The sequence below is a fragment of the Paroedura picta genome, chromosome 6 (genome assembly GCF_049243985.1).
Source record: "Paroedura picta isolate Pp20150507F chromosome 6, Ppicta_v3.0, whole genome shotgun sequence".
Taxonomy (NCBI): domain Eukaryota; kingdom Metazoa; phylum Chordata; class Lepidosauria; order Squamata; family Gekkonidae; genus Paroedura; species Paroedura picta.
The window spans coordinates 32529095-32545278 of record NC_135374.1 but is presented as its reverse complement, the minus strand read 5'-3'; the positions used below and the strand labels follow the sequence as shown (position 1 = coordinate 32545278).

The 16184-nt window shown below is 42.0% G+C and overlaps 1 protein-coding gene and 1 long non-coding RNA gene across 3 annotated transcripts; one reads left to right on the top strand and one right to left on the bottom strand.

The window, feature by feature from the left end:
• Positions 1-51: 51 nt before the first annotated feature.
• Positions 52-11280, bottom strand: CCDC181 (coiled-coil domain containing 181). Of its 2 annotated transcripts, none has more exons than XM_077342017.1 (6): positions 11123-11280; positions 8926-9086; positions 4621-5619; positions 3721-3867; positions 2500-2654; positions 52-1512 (listed from the first exon to the last, which is right to left on the bottom strand). In XM_077342017.1, exons 2-6 carry the CDS (start codon positions 9061-9063, stop codon positions 1350-1352), a joined length of 1602 nt encoding a protein of 533 aa, XP_077198132.1. In that variant the 5' UTR covers positions 9064-9086; positions 11123-11280; the 3' UTR covers positions 52-1349. The 2 variants fall into 2 exon arrangements, with proteins under 2 accessions (XP_077198132.1, XP_077198134.1); XM_077342019.1 differs by lacking the exon at positions 11123-11280 and adding an exon at positions 10364-10788.
• A 109-nt stretch (positions 11281-11389) lies between these two features.
• Positions 11390-12752, top strand: LOC143839679 (uncharacterized). The gene is made up of 2 exons (XR_013231818.1): positions 11390-11610; positions 12625-12752. It is a non-coding gene; the product is annotated as an uncharacterized LOC143839679 (long non-coding RNA).
• Positions 12753-16184: the final 3432 nt, after the last annotated feature.

Genomic DNA, 16184 nt, shown 5'->3' with positions numbered 1-16184 from the left:
AGCACCACAAATTTCAGGAACTGGTAGATCAAATGACTTCACAAATCCAAGTCAACATTGTGTGGATTTTATTAAAATAGAATAAATTTCTTCTGTTCCCTATGAGAAAAGAAAAACTTGATGATACTGATTACCTGTTACATCAAAGGGAAGGGGGTGTTCAATATGAAGGTCAGTTTCTGCCCGTAAAAAGCAATGGGTAGGTGACTTTCTGATTTCTCCCTTCCAATGCAGCCTACCTTGACACCTGTGTTGTGTCCCTCAAGAGGCCCATTTTGGGGAGCTCAGGAAGAAAAATAAGTTTTTTGTTCTGTCTGTAGAACACTGACCTTGTATCGCTTTCTTAATATTTCCTTACCTTTTAAAACCACTGCATTACATTTGCTTTTTGTCTTAGCAGCCAGGTTTTTTATTAGTAAATGCTTGTGGGGTTTGCAGAAATAACTTTATATCCAATATATTAATAGGTAAAAAATAGTACTTTGAATTCCACTCAAAGGGTTTTTTAAGATACAATCCTCACTTCCCCCCTCCTTCCTGAGTAAGAAAAGTTGTAGGCAGCTGACCCATCCAAAGCAAAATAGAAAGGCAACATTTTACTAGAAGAAATCAAAATGACACAAAACACAGTGGAAGTTCCCAAGTTCTCCATAAATCTTCAGCCAGCTGTAAGGAGCTCATCTTATCTTGCTTGCATCCTTCGCAAAATGCTGATCAAATAATACAGATTTAAAATTGTGTTGCTATCATGATGCACCCCTGGCATTCTGAAAGTATGAAATTAAATAAAGAATTCCTTGCATTGGAAATACAAAAGCCAGCCTCCCCCACTCCCCTTATTGTTGTAGCATCGAGTCTGATGAGTTCTGGAGAAATCAAAAGGTTGCACACACTTTTGTGCCTTTCTGGTTGCTCCTAATAAAAGGTATTACAAAGTCTTCATCCTTGTTAGAACAGAAGTAATGCGTGGAATATGCTCATAGGACAATTGTGCATCAGCCCTTGATTAGACAGTAGAGTGATGGTTAAAAGTTAGCTGTCACCTTACATACTTGGCATCGACTGCACTAGAGCCAAAATTTGTTTAATTTGAAATCTCTGGTCTATGACCAGTTATTTTAAAATGACGTACCCGCAATTGTCATATGGGCATTTATTTTGTAGAAGTAAGAACCAAGCCACTCACAAATACAGAACTATTTGGGAAGGGCCGTGTGTAAAATCACTGCAAAAATTAACCCATTATTGAATGATTGTAAAACATGCCCCCAGAAAAGCTGCTACCAGGACACAGCAAGTCAAGACATAAAGTACTCTGTAACAAATTCTAGGCACCTGGTGACTAAGTCTCAGCTGTATTGGTCAGTGAAGCGAAGTGTTTTGGGCTCAGAAATGGAACAGAGGATGTTCTCTATTTGTTTTGCTCTTCGGGCTTCCTGCCGTAACTGTTTGGATCGCTCTTTGGCAGCCAGTACCTCAGCTCGCTTTTCCCGCCTCTTCTTTCTTAGCCATCTGCAGGGATATGAAATATTGTAAAGAACTTAATAGGATTATCTGTCATTGCCATGTGTGCTGAAGATTGACAGTCCATCTTTAGCAAAAAAACAGTTGCTCTCTGGAATTGAATGGAAATGAAAGACTGTAGTGGAGAAGTTACATTTATTAGGTAAGCCACAAAGTGTGCTGCAATACCTGCTTGCAATAAGAGAAAGCAGGGAATATGCAGGCACAGGGCCACTTTCACCATGGTTTGGCACCATATCTGAAATGTCCTAGTCTGAATAAATCTAGTAGGGAGAGATGCTATGGGGCAGGAATTCCATCGGGGGTTTAAATCTTCAATTACTAACTATGTGTACCATCAGGCAAAGTGGTTTTGCAGCACCCTTAGTAAATAAAAGTCTCACACTTGCAGGCAGCTTTAAAAATGTACTTTCTAACTTAAGCATTTAGAATTTATTAGTGGCATGGTTTAGTTTAAACTTAATCTAAGCCAGTGTAACATAGCAATCATGATCCTTTAGGGGCACCTGCCAGTGTAATCATTTTAATTAAATGTTAACAGCAGAAAAGAGAGGTCTTGGTTCCTTTCAATTTCTGCTTCCCACTGGAGATCCCTATGCTGTCGCTGGGAATCCAGTGACATCCCACACACACACACCATGATGAGGCCAGGAGACACGGCAGGTTGCAGCAAGAGGAAGAAAGTTAATATATAGGAGTACTACTTTGCTTATGCTAGGTAAGAGTCCTCCCCCAGTTGGTGGGAGGCAATATGTTGACCTTTGACCACCCAGGAAGTACATAAATGGTCTACATGGTTCAAATCAAAATGTAATGTTAATTTAAAATTATTGCACAGAAGAACTACAGTTCATTCAAATGGAAATGTGACCCACCAAAACCCTTAGAATGTAGGATAAACAGCAAATATAATGTTCCAAATTAAACTGCTAAAGGAGGAGATTCAACTCTTTACTGGAATTAACAAAAACGTACTGTTTATAAGCTTTTTCATTTTCTGTCGTCCTTGGAAGGAAGTACATGCACTCCTCCCTCTGTTTCTGGTTTTCAAGCTGTTTTTCTTTCACATGTTCTCTTTGTTTTTTTCTAAGCCACAGCTTGAATGCTTCATCTGGATTTCTGCTATCTGGCTGTTTAAAAGGATAAACACAAAAATCTATTTTGCTCTCAAAATAAGGAACACACTGATTTATTTAAAATGTGTTGCTAACTTGATGGCACATAAATATGAGCAGTTTTATGTTATTTGTCCCTAAGACAAACTGAAGCATAGCCATTCACCATCCTACAAAATGCAACTGCAAGGCTGAAAAGGCAAACAGGTTTAAGGCTGTCAGGGAAAATGGGCATTCTGTAAATGTTCTGATTAGATGATGGGTTATATTTTGATACACTCTTTCCATTATCTTTAAGCCTTGCTGTCAGAAAAATGATCTTGCCTGAAAAAAGCTGGATGAAACTCATTTGGGTTTTCAAGTTAATCACAAGAGGACTTTCCGTTCTGGAGTTAAACCTCCAAGTTCTCTGTGCCCAAATGACAGATACCTCTGTTAACTTTGCCTACTACTACCTATTGATTTTAGGAGATACAGACTACTCTACAAAGCAGAGACTCATGAGCCAGCAAAAACATACTGCAGCCCACACTGTTGTGAAACACCCAAAGAACTTCTTTCCTCATCAAATGGTGACCCCCACATATATATATACTGCCTCCCACCAACAGAGTATCTCATCCATACAAATTTAACACTGTAATGTGTTGAACTTGGAAGAATTCCATAGTCAGCTATTTGTGCAATCTTTTTACTTCACTTATTTCACTTCAGCAGCAATACAACTTCTGCTTATCCACTGAACTGTCTCTAAATCTGACCCTTTGCACAACTGAAGAGACTCCCTCCCTCCCCTCCCTCCCACATCTGTGCTCTTCTGCATCTGTAAAGGCCAGCTATGAAATATAGGGCTATATTAAAATGAACACTAATATGTAAATACACACATAATTGTACACATTTGTTGACACCTTTGAAACAACTTCTAAGTAGCTAGTAAGTATTAGCTCTAGAAAAGTGACCTTGGATCCAGTGTCCACACAGATTCTGACAGCTACCATTTGGAAATGAAAGGCTGGGCTACACCCCACCCTTTGTCAAGGAATTTCATGCAAAGCAGCCTAGGACAATATCAACTTACTCTGCTGTTCAAATCTTCCATCTCTTTTGCACGTTGAATTCGTCTCTCTTCTTGCATTTGTCCTTTTTTCTTCTCCAGCCAAGCTTTGAAGACCATCTCATTTTCTTTCTTTTTCTCCTCCTCTTGTTCTCTTTTACATGCTTCTTCCTTGTGTTGATATTTTTAGTTAGAATTTTTAAGCATTCCCATTCAAAGCAAAGGATATAATTCAGTGTAAAAGTACTGTATTAATTTTTTTTTGAAATTATAGTAGGTAGTTTATCAGAGAGCTGTCATGTGAATATTATCTAATAATGGTAATTCAATTCCCACGGCTACAAGTCTAAGATGAACAATATGTAAAACGATAAGAACATCCAAGTAAATTGAAATTGGGGCAAAAGGCTGATTTCAAGATGGCAGTTTTTAAGTGTGTGTACAGATATCTGCAAGGCAGAAGAGATCTGGATTGACAGTTATGTCTACCCAAACAAATTACAATAGTATAAAATAAAACCCCATGTAGTACAGTAGTACAGTATAATACAGCTGCAGGAAACTACTGCCTTCTTGTTCAGCTTGTAACCATTATAGCAGCACAGGACTGGCCAGTATCATAAAGGAGATGCTGAACTGGATGGACTCCAGATCTCATCCATTTAAAAGCAGAACCACCCTCTAAAAGCCAGTTTTAAAATGCATATTGCTCCTCTCTCTGATAGCTAAATATGTACACTGGCATATATCCCTAAGCAGATCATTCCAAAGCTAGACCAAGTTAAAATAAGCCTCACCTCCTCCCTGCAAGTGAACTAGCTTCTTTAAAAGATGAGACCTGCCACTAAGTCCTGCCTACTGATCTTAGTAGAAAGGGAAGTGCAAAAGGAATAAACCCTCTGTTTGTCTCCTTGGTACTCTCACCTGTTTCTTTAATCTCTCTCTTCTTTGTTCCATTTGCTTTTGCAATTCTTTCTGCCTGGGTGACAGGCAATATGTAGAACTTCTTATTCCCACATTTGCAGACTGCACCCTGCGTGGGCTTTTCCCTCTTTCCACATTCCTTGTAATGTTGATGGCAGAGCTTGGACGAATGGGGGGTGGTTGGGGAAAATAAAGAAACCCTTCTCTGGAAGGAGAGCAAGTTGTTGCAGATGATCGTACTAGGGCGTCTTCTTTCGACAGACAGAAAGTGCCAAAAACAGCAGTGTGGGAAGTTTTAGGAGAAATATCTTGAGTTTCAATATCACTAAAAGAAACACTGAGTGGAGGGAAGAAGCCTTGGCTCTCAATGTCACGAATACTCAGGAGTTCGAACTTCCCGTCTCTTTCTACTAAGATTTTGCCATCCTTGTGTTCATCATCCAAAGCACCATTAATAGGAAAAGGTATATCTTCCCGTCCTGGTTCATTAGAAATGTGGAACTGAGAGAGCCTACCTGAAATGTCCCTTTCTCTGTTAGGATCATTTTTATCAATCTCAATAGCATTCAAAGGAGGGACTTCAAGATCTACTAGATGATCCTTGAATTTTAATTTCTTCTCTTTAGTTTCATCCAAAGGTTCCTGAGACAAGAGAAGTTTGTTGGCCTCTTCAATTTTTTCCAGGATATAACGCTTTATTTCTTCATCATCCTCTTCCTCCAAGTCCTCCTGGTTTGATTCCTGACAGGAGCTTTCACTGTCAGTATCAGACATTTGTTCCAATTGTCTCATGGGATTCCCAGGTACAGGTTTTGCTTGATCTTGCAGCCCTTTATCCTTAAGAGCTTCTTTGGGATCTGGAGGGTCCTTTAAAGAGTTCTCCGTCTCATCCTTCATAGGTTCCTCAGGTTCAGGAGGCTCTTTTGAAGTATTTCTTCTTTCTTCCTCATCTTCTTTGTTAATGCTTGTTTCAACCTCCTCTTCATTTTCTTCATGATTCTAAGAAGAAATTAAAATATCTCTTTGCATTAGAAGAGTAAATGACAATTTGAGTGCACATGGATTATGACATTAATCCAATTTGACATACACAGAGTGATAGGCATATAAACAAACTCTGAACAATCTGTTGTTCCCCTGGAATCATGATCCCATGCCTAAGTGGATGTCAGCAGAGCAGGCAGATTGTCAAAATCACACCTGTTCCTTTATCATTGATGAAAGAATTAGTTTCAAACAGTTAGGCTTCAGTCCTATACGTTTTCAAGGCCTGAATGTGTTAAGATTTATATATAACGTTTATTTTAAAAAGAATTAACATTACTGAATATTGGCATTAACCAGAATATCATAACATTGAGAGTTTCCAAGATCACTTGACCTTCTGTAAGTTGCAGAGTGGCAGTCATTTTGGTCTGTGGCAAAAGACAAAAGCAAAAAACAGAAACCAAAAAAGAGCCATGTGGAACTCTGAAGGCTAACAGTTTTACTGTGGCATGTGTTTGAATAATTGTGTTAGCAGATGTAAAGATACACTTCATATCAGTTGAACACAACATGCATCTGATCACAGGGGGCCTGGCCTATAGAAGCTTATGCCACAATGAATCTGCTCGTCATTAAGGTGCAACAAGGTCTTTCGTGATGTTCTCCCTTTCTCTAGTAATCCAATGACCTTTATAGCTGAAGTTCAAATCTGTGCAAACATTGAAACAAGTAACAAGGTACAACACCTCCAAAGTTATACTTGGCCATAAGAAACCCAAGTTCAAATCTCTGCTGAGCTATAATGCTCACTAGATACCCATGTCTCTACGTACAAACCTTATGTACATTACAGTGCTCTTGCAAAATTAAAAATACTGCATTGAATTCTTCAGAGGAAGAATAGAGTGCAACTGCAACAGATAATGCACATGCCTGGTATTTCATTGGCATGGATAGCCTCACAATACAGATTCTAAGTAAGTTTAATTAATTTGCAGAAGGGATTCAGGTTACAATTTTTGCAACAGAAAATATTTGCAAGATCTGGAAAGGCAAAAAATAAAGCAATTATAATTCTGACTCCTGGCATAGGCACAAATGCATGTAAAACATAATGCTCTGCTTTTACTGAATGTTTCGCTCTTACAGATCCATACTGGTTATTGACAGTAAGCCAATCTAGTTTTGTATGAATTAAAATTCATGGTAATTGGAGAGACAACCAACACCAATCATTCATGGTTTAAATCTATTTCTATTATTATACATAAATCTGTTTTGATAGCAATGTTTTGATAAGCTTTGGACACAAAACTCTTCCTCTCACTTTCTGTTGTCTTCACATTGTCCTGAACAAGCAACTGTTAGACAAAAACAAAATCCCATGTAATGGTCCAGAGTCAGTGTATTAAAGTATAAAATAAAGTCTATGTGTATAACTTTAATTTTTATGATTTGCTTGAAAAGACTTTCTTATGACAAAAACCAACAAGCAACTATATTACATTCTATAAAGCAGTTAAAAGCTATCCAGCCTTAGAAATCAAATACTTAATGTTCTTTCTGAGTTCCTTGAAGACAGTGGGATGAAAATGTACTGGACAAATAGTTCTACCCCTTTCCTTCTAATAGTTCTACCCCTTCCATTCTAGAAAACCAGGCTGGTGTAGTGGTTAGGAGTATGGACTTTTAATCTGGCAAACTGGGTTTGATTCCACGCTCTCACAAGTGCAACCAGCTGGGTGACCTTGGGCTCACCACAGCACTGATAAAACTGTTCTGACAGAGCAGGGATATCAGTTCTCTCTCAGCCTCACCTACCTCACAGGGTGTCTGTTGTGGGGAGAGGAAAGGGAAGGTGAATGTAAGCCAATTTGAAACTCCTTCGGGTAGAGAAAAGCGGCATATAAGAACCAACCCTTCTTCTATTTTATCTTCAAAACACCTCTGCAAAGTATGTTAGCCTGAAAGAGAAGAGGTTCAATCCTACCTAGATTCCCTAAGAGTAATTTACCAATCTCACTCCCAGCCTGGAACAGCTGCCAAAATGCTGCTTCAAGAGTGAAAAGGGGACCCTTAGATAGAGCTTGGACAGAAATCAGAAGCCTCCAACAGATGTGCTGGGATAGGTCAAATCCTCTCCCTTCCTTGTAACAAAGGAAATCTAGCTGACCCAATGTCATCCATTGAGCTATACAACATAGTACAAAAATGAATCCAAGTCTACCAGTTATTAGTCACACTTCCACCAAGAATGAATTACTTAGTAAATCCAGTAGAAATAATATAGTCCCTACTCCAGTTTTCAATACCCAAAGGAATCTCATTACCCAAAAGAATCTCAAAGCGGCTTACAATCACTTTCCCTTCTTCTTCCCACAAAAGACACCCTGTAAAGTAGGTGGAGCTGAGAGAGCTCTGACAGAACGGTTCTCTGAAAACAGCTCACTGCATGTGGAGGACTGAGGAATTAAGCCCAGCTCTCCAGATTAGATGCCACTGTTCTTAATATCTATACCAGGATAGCTCTTAAGTAAGAGATTATAAACACTGGGCAGCAGTGTGGTGGTGGGGGGGGGGAACCCATCAAGAACAAAGTCTTCTGCATGCACACAGGAACATATCTCTTCAACTCATCACTTCAAATTCTTATGCTGGTGTTTCCCAGATGGCAGCATTATTCAGAGTTTATTATGTAGGCAGCTCCCAAAAAGAGCACTGTAGAAACAGGCATAGTGTGTAGTACTCTGCACAGCCTCTGTGAGTGTTCCATGTTTTTGTTGCACATATCCCCAACTAAACATTCCCCTTTAAAAAAAAAAAGGTTGTGCACATGAACTTTCATGATAGCATCAGCAAGGAATTCCAAAGGAGTTACACCTTTCCACCTCTGGGCTACATGTCTCTATAATGATTGGGTGTCTCTTTTCCTACAGCTGCCACTATTGGCCTCTCTCAACTTGTGCATGTTTTTAAAAAACTGTGGCAGAAAAATTAAATGCAATGTGTAATGACTGTTATTTTCTGCAGCAATGTACCATCAATATTCAAATCTCAGGGGAGAAATGAGGAAAAAGAGGCCCAACTATGTAACAAATGAAATGAAGCAGTGTGGAAGCTCACCCCCCAAAAAATTGGAACTGTAGCCGTAAAGCTTTGTGGAATATGCTCCAGAAATTTCCCTAAGATTTAGCAAACATCATATGGAAACACTGGGGGATGAATGCAGAAGGCCCTTTGGATCTCAGCTTATACTGAACATTTTACATGCTGTTTAGATATTGACACAAGAAGCCAAATGTAGCATTTTCGAAATACCTGCGTGTCATCAGAGATACCTTTTTCCTCTTCATTAATTAGCCACTCAAGGTCCTTTTCAAAGTCGTCTTCATATTCTCCAGTTTCTGTGGAATCTCCACTGTCAGCAGATTCACTAGTGTCCTTCTTGTAACTCATTGTGGATGTTTCTTAAAGTAAAACTAAAGATATTAAAAATTGAGTATTTAATTACAAATGCATTACAGATTATGCATATTTTTGTAGTCACACCAAACCAATTTTTGCTTCAGCCAACAACAATTCCCATAATTACAAAGGCATCTTTTCTATTTGCAGACAGCAATTCTAAACAGGTCTACTTTGTTTAGCAATTATAAACAGGTCCCACCTTGTTCAGTGGAGTTACTCTCAGCAATGTTTCTTCAGATTGCACTGTGTACTTGAGAATGTCTGATTATACAGTTATCTGTATGCACAGACGACTTTTATTTAGGAAGTGGGATCAAAGTTAAATTCAGCTCATATAATAAGCCTTTGGCAAATCAGAATCTTGCCGCTAAAAAATATGTGGAGAATACTCCTACATTGTAATATATACACTTCTACCTAAAGAACAAAACAACAACTCCAACTATAATTTTGTGGTATAATGACAAATCAGACACAGTTGATGCTCTCATTCAGACATTGCCTATGTTTCTTTCCAGCCATTTACCCATCAGTCATATGGAAGCTAACATCTCACACAAGACACTTTTAACTCAATAGACCAAGGTCACAAGGATAATTCAGAAATATTATCTAATATCTAGTATTTCACATTACTGTCTAAGCAACACCAAGATACAAAATACGGAGAAAAAGCTTTTGTGGAGTGTGCAAGAAGTCATGGTCCTCCTGCAAGGACATATTAAAGACTGGTTAGGAAGTTTCCATAGAGATCAATGAGAGTAGTCTATAGAGATAATGCACAACGGGCATCAGCCCCATCTCATCTCGATTCAGTTGTTATTTACTCAGATGAATTTGTTATATTGATCAGATTGCAAACAAGCTTTGATCTAAAGGCACAAGGTCTGTCAGAGATGAAGTCTCAAATTAAAATAATGTTTAAAAGGCATCTGAAACACCTTCAGGTTTTGCAGAATCATGGAAGGGGAAGTTAGGTAAATAAGAGAGCCCTTTAAATGACCAAAATATATATTTGGACCATACAGGCAATATTTGAAAGCATGACCTAATCATCAGAGAATTTAGCATTTTGGCCCGATTTTATTCCTAGGAGGAAATGAGTGTTAACTGTGTCAAATATAGATGGTACATTCACCACACTCTTCCTCCAGCACAATGCAAGAGCCATTTGCTCAACCACTTGTGACCTTCACTTAACACTTTCATTAGTAAGGCTCCTGAGTTTATGTTTACCCTAAACTTTGTTTGTTTTTAATAAAGGAAACTGTAAAATTAAAGCACTCGCCTGTTCTTTCTTGCTCTCAGAAAGTGAGATAGGAGTCATATTTCCTGCCCTCCCCCCTCTTTTTCTCAGGCAGAGGCTGCCATTCGTAATCAGCAGGAAAAAGAAGCGAGGGGCTGCTTTCCGAGCTCTACTTGAGCACCTCAGTTATTAAAACTTTTCTTCTTCGGACGTATCGATGACTAGCAAAAGTTAACTCTTCCAGGCGACACCGACTCCGAGCAGCTTCCTCCCTCCACAGCCCCTGCACTTGTGAAGCTGTCAAAGATACCCCGAGGCGGGAAGCGGCCGCCTAAGCCTCTGCCCCACTTTTCTGGCCTCGGCGCTCTAACCCCGAGGAACGCAGCTCGGCAACAGCTGCCGGGAAGGAGGATTAAGGCGACCGAGAGGCCGCTCCCAAGTCCCCTGGACGAAGGGGGCCTCTTTCCCCGGCCACGCTCACTAAGCACCTGAAGAGCATCTTTGGCTGTTGCCATGGCAGCCGTCAGAGGCTTCCCCCTCGGGATAAAGGCCACCGCCCCCCCCCCACTTCGAAATAAGGGCTCCAGAGGCGACGTCTGCCCTGAGGGGGACCGCGAGGCAAAGTCTGCGCCCGCTTTCGCTTCCAGCGTCCCCAGCCTCCTTTGGTCGGAGACGCCACACGAGGCTTTGGTGACGCACGACTCTCGGCTGCCCTCCTTCCCGGCGGCTCCCAGCTTTGGCAGGCAGAGGCCGGTCCTCTGAAGCCCTTCAGCCTCCCCCCGCCCCTTCCCCCCTTTTCACCTGTAGACGGCGACCCGCCTTCCATTGCGTTGTCATGGCAACCGCGGCACCCACCAGCCGGCTCTCATGTTCCCCAGCTTCCCCCTCCCACGCTCACTCAGCAGAAGGGCGGCGGCTGTAAGGGACCGTAAGCCCACCGTCACGCCGCACGCGTCCCCGTCGCCATAGCGATTGCCGGCCAAAGGTGATGTCGCGCAAAGACAAACGCGAGGCCTTCCCTCCAGGCCTGGACGTTTCCAAGGTGATGCGTTCGAACGCCGCGCGGCCTGGAAACCGGTTTGGGGGCCGCCTTGCTGCAGCAGGCTTCAGTTGGCAGGCTCCATAGAAATAAGCCCCTTCAGCCTCGCGGAATGGCTGAAGAGGGAGGGGAAGTTGGCGGTTCTTGTACGCACAGGGTGTGTGGTGGCCGGCATTTCCTCAGTGAAGTGGGAGAAGTTGTACAGTCGCACTGGCCACTGCAAACTCGCCTGGACAAATACAGAATCCATGTAAATGCTTTTTATTATACCAAACAGATGGCATGGGGCGTTATGCTAATTTGGTTGGGCTTGTTTGGGGGAGGTTTCATGAGTGACCAGGCTCAGGGCTCTTCCATCACTTCTTCTACCACACAGTCCTAATTATGCTTATTCAAAATTAAGCTGGGTTGGATTCAATAGTTGTGTTATGGAGAGACCCTAGAATGTGTGCTTAAAATCGCTGACACACTCCCAAGTAAGAGTGCCCAAAACTGTAATCTGGAGATTCCCCCTCCCGTCACACATTTATCCACATGTGTAATCATAAAAGTAAAATTGGATTATTTAAGGCACTGCAAGGCTGCAAGTTTATGCATGGTATTTTAAATTAGGGTTGCCACCTTTAAGTTGGGAAACTCCTGGAGATTTGGGAGTGGATCCTGAGAGGACAGACTTTAAAGAGAGGAGAGATTTCAGTGGGGTGTGACACCACAGAGTCCACCCTACAAAGCAGCAGTTTTCTCCAGGGGAACTGATCTATGTAGTCTGGGGATCATTTGTAATTCTAGGAAACCTCCATGGTTTTTTTTTGTTTGATTTTTATACCACCCTCCCATACAGCTCAAGGCAGTTCACATAAAACATTGCAGGGGTAATACATATGTATGGGTAATACATAGAACATATGTAAATATATATCTAAACATAACACAGTCATAAATAACATATCAACAGTAGTCCAACAGTAGCTTCAAATAGAACGACAAACTTAAACAAAACTCCCAGGGAAGTCAGGCTGCTTCAGGTCTTTTTTACCCATCATGTTTTTAGCCAGTTTTAAGTTCTAAACCATCTTAGAATTCCATAAGAGTCTATTCAAAGTCTTTGATTATTCTTTCACATGCCCAAGGAAATATGGTACATTCTGAACCATTAAGTTTCTCATGCATTAACTCCAACCGCTTAATTATATTTCTGCAGCTACAACTTTTTTCCTGTTGGGGCCATGTATTCTAACAAAATATCTCAAAAATTCCTTCACAGATTTAAAAGGAGCCAAATATGCAAGATTACACATTCTGGAACAGCAAAGGGGGGGAAATGTCAAAAATTTAGCTGGAAGATACAGCTGTCTATTCTGCTGTTTAAATAACATATACTTACAATCTTCATGGCTTGTAAAATTGAGTATCTGTGTACTGATTGGGTTAACTGCAAAAACTCTTTGGTGTTGTTTACCCTACAACCAAGCATAATCAAGGCAATGTAATTAAGTCGTTCACTCACTGCTGACACACACTGTAACAGAAAAAAAAATCAGTACTCATATTGTATCATGCATTACCTATATGGAGGTAAACTTTCAATTATAACCAATTTGCCAATATCCATTGAATCACGGATATCGCTAACATCTCAGAAACATTACTGCTAAGGAAATTTTTCTATAACATATGAGCCTGAAAACACATCCAACATCATATAGTATATAGGGCATTATAATTTCAGAAACCTTTTTCTTCTCATCCTTGGATGAAAGATGACATGTTTCAGAAAGCCACATCAAAAGTTACAACGGAAAAATTTTCTCTCTTACTCAGGAATTTCTGATTCAGCAGACATGTACCTGGTTCTTTAGGCACTAGAAGAGTATCCAAATACATGTCTGGAATAGGTGATTCCTCTTCTCTACAGGTGACAAGGATCTCTGCTCACAGTAAAGCTTACTACTATGACAAGTGTCATACTTGTTACAATTTCAACCTCAAGAATATAGAACGTAATCATTTAATTATATGTGGAAATCCACAGATTATCATTTCTAGTTCTCATCAAAGGTATAATACTGTTATATAAATGCTTGGAGTTTTTAAGCTTTTCTGCATACATAATGAATGTTCAGCTGAGCTTCAAAATAGGACTTCAGTTTTGTAAAATGAAAACCACAAACCAATTCACTAATCAGAATTAACTAGGATGAAATTAGATGCTTCATGCCTTGAGCCTTTAACGACAAGCTTTTGTCTGAAGGCTTCTCACTTTATTAAGCCTGCTATAGTTTCAGGATCAAAGATTGATACTTGAAAAAAACAAAACAGAAGGGAAAATCAAGTTTGTCTCAGCTGTACAAAAACAACTCCAATGATCTCTGGAAAAGCAATCAATTTAAAAGCACTAATGAATCAGCTTTTTTCTGTGCATATCCCAGAATACCCAGAATAGCCCCTTAGGGAGGTCAAGGACACACCTCCCTCATTTTTTCATCCAGGAAAAAACTGACTGAATCAAAACCAAAGCTTGGCAGAAAAGAGCAACATACCATTTCCCTTCCCCGCCTGCACAAATTATGTTCTGCCAACAGTCTCAACCTTAAGGTGATTTCCATTAATAGTGTGCATACAGCTTCAGTAAGATCTTGTGCCTTTTCTGTGGTGGGTCGTATACTGAAATGACCTGCCAGAATGGATGAGGAGGGCACCTTTGCCTATTACATTTCAAAAGGCATGTGGTAGTAGAAATTGCCATCAAGTCACAGCCAATTTATGGTGACCCATATGGTTTTCAGGACAAGAGATGTTTACAGGTAGTATGCCATTGGCAATGCAGGCCTTCCCAGCTAAGTACTAGTTACAGTTGACCATGCTTAGCTTTTAAGATGTGACATGATTGGCTATTCTCAGTCATTTAGGTCAGGGTAAGGCAGCGTTATTTTGGAGAGAATTTGGTGGAAGAGAAATTGTTTCAGCAGATTTAGCAGTGCTTGTTTACACCTGCAGCCAGGTTGCCTTCAGAGCCAATGTGATGTGGTGGTTAAGAATGGCAGACTCTGACCTAAAGAACTGGGTTTGATTCCCTGCTCTTCCACATGAAGCCTGCTGAGTGACCTTATGGCAGTCACAGCCTCTTCGCCTCACCTACATCATCTATTTATTTTATTTAGATTTGTCTCCACCACCTGGAACTAGTCCGGCTCATGGTGGTTTACAGTAAAAACAAAAATACATCTGTAACCGCTCTGCAGTATTAAATAAAAGGGTAAGGGGTAAGTGGGAGGAGAGTGGGCGGGCGCTGTCCGGGATAAAAAGGAGGGTCGCCCCACGCCGCTGGGCTAAGGGAAACCTGCTTTCCCTCCGCCCAGTGGTAGCCCTTGCCCGCCCTGGGAACTCGCCGCTACCCCGCTGCGCCTCCCTAACTGCCTCTCCTCACATCGTGCCCTTCCGACCCCGACTCCGTACGTCCCTTCGCCCGCCCCCGAAGCCTTCTCCCCGCCAGTGCTTGCCGCTTCGGCCGCTTCCCTGCCGGTTCCCTCACCTCACCACCTGCCCACGCACATATGTACTTCCTTGTGCTGTCCCACTGCCGCCCGTGTCACCCCCCAGCCCTGGCTGCGCCGCTGCCCACAGGTGGGGCCTGTGCTCACGAATGCTGCAGAGCCAGAGCGCCGCCACCATGCCTCGGAGCCCTTGCCTCCTTCTGCCCGTTGTCACCCCGCCGCGCGGCCTGACCCTCTGGCCTGGCCGCGCCAATGGTGCACACCGCCAGGAACGGCGGCCATGGCCAGCGAGCTTGCCCCCCCCTTCCTATGACCCCTGAAGACGCCCCGAGGTCCCCACAGGACCGGCCACTGCGGGGCCGCCCACGCCCAGGCTGACAACCACCCGGACCCCCGGCCTACACCAGCTAGCGCCCGCTGTATTCAGAGGACAGCGGGCTTTATTTCTAGTTAGAATATAATAAAACAATGAATCTCAATGGCAGGAAACAATCTTTAAAAAAAACCACCCCCACTCAGTCCTCAATAGCTACCATTGTCAGTAGAAGAAACCATGCCCAGTTGTCAAGGGCAATGTCTCTCCTGGCCTCTACAGGCAGGGACCTCCCGGGCTGGCCTCAACCAAAAGCCTGGTGGAAGAGCTTCGTCCTGGCCCTGTAGAACAATGACAGCTCCATCAGGGCTCTCAGTTCTTCCAGGAGTTCATTCCACCAGGCTGGGGCCAGGCCTGAAAAGGCCTGGCCCTGGATGAGGCCAGTCGAGCCTCCTGGGGACTATCAGCAGATTCATACTCACAGAGAGCCCTGTGGTGGGCATAAGGAGACAAGCAGTTCCTCAGATAAGTGGGGCCCAGGCTGTGGGTGGCCTTAAAGGTAAGAACCAAAACCTTGAACCTGATCCAGAAGCCAACTGGCAACCAATGCAGCTGCCTTACCATAGGCTGGACGTGCACCCTCCAAAATGATCTCATGAGGACCCTAGCAGCCACATTAATGGGGAAGGGCACACAGCTGTAAGCTGCTTTGAGACCCCCTAAGAGAGAGAACAGCAGGGTATAATAACCATCTGTTCTTGAGTTCAAGGAGGTAAGGTATGATATAAATGTTTTAAACAAATCATAATGCCAAATGTGTAGATCAGCAACAGAACAAGCTGCAGCTACTGAGTGCCTCCCACATATAGCTGATATAAATGTTGTGGAACTACTCAAAGAAAATACTATTGTACATTGCAAAATCAATGTCCCTTAATGATCAACCACATTCATATGTCCTTTCTAATTATCTCCATGTCATTAGGCTTCAGGTAGCTTATGTGCTACATTCAGTAT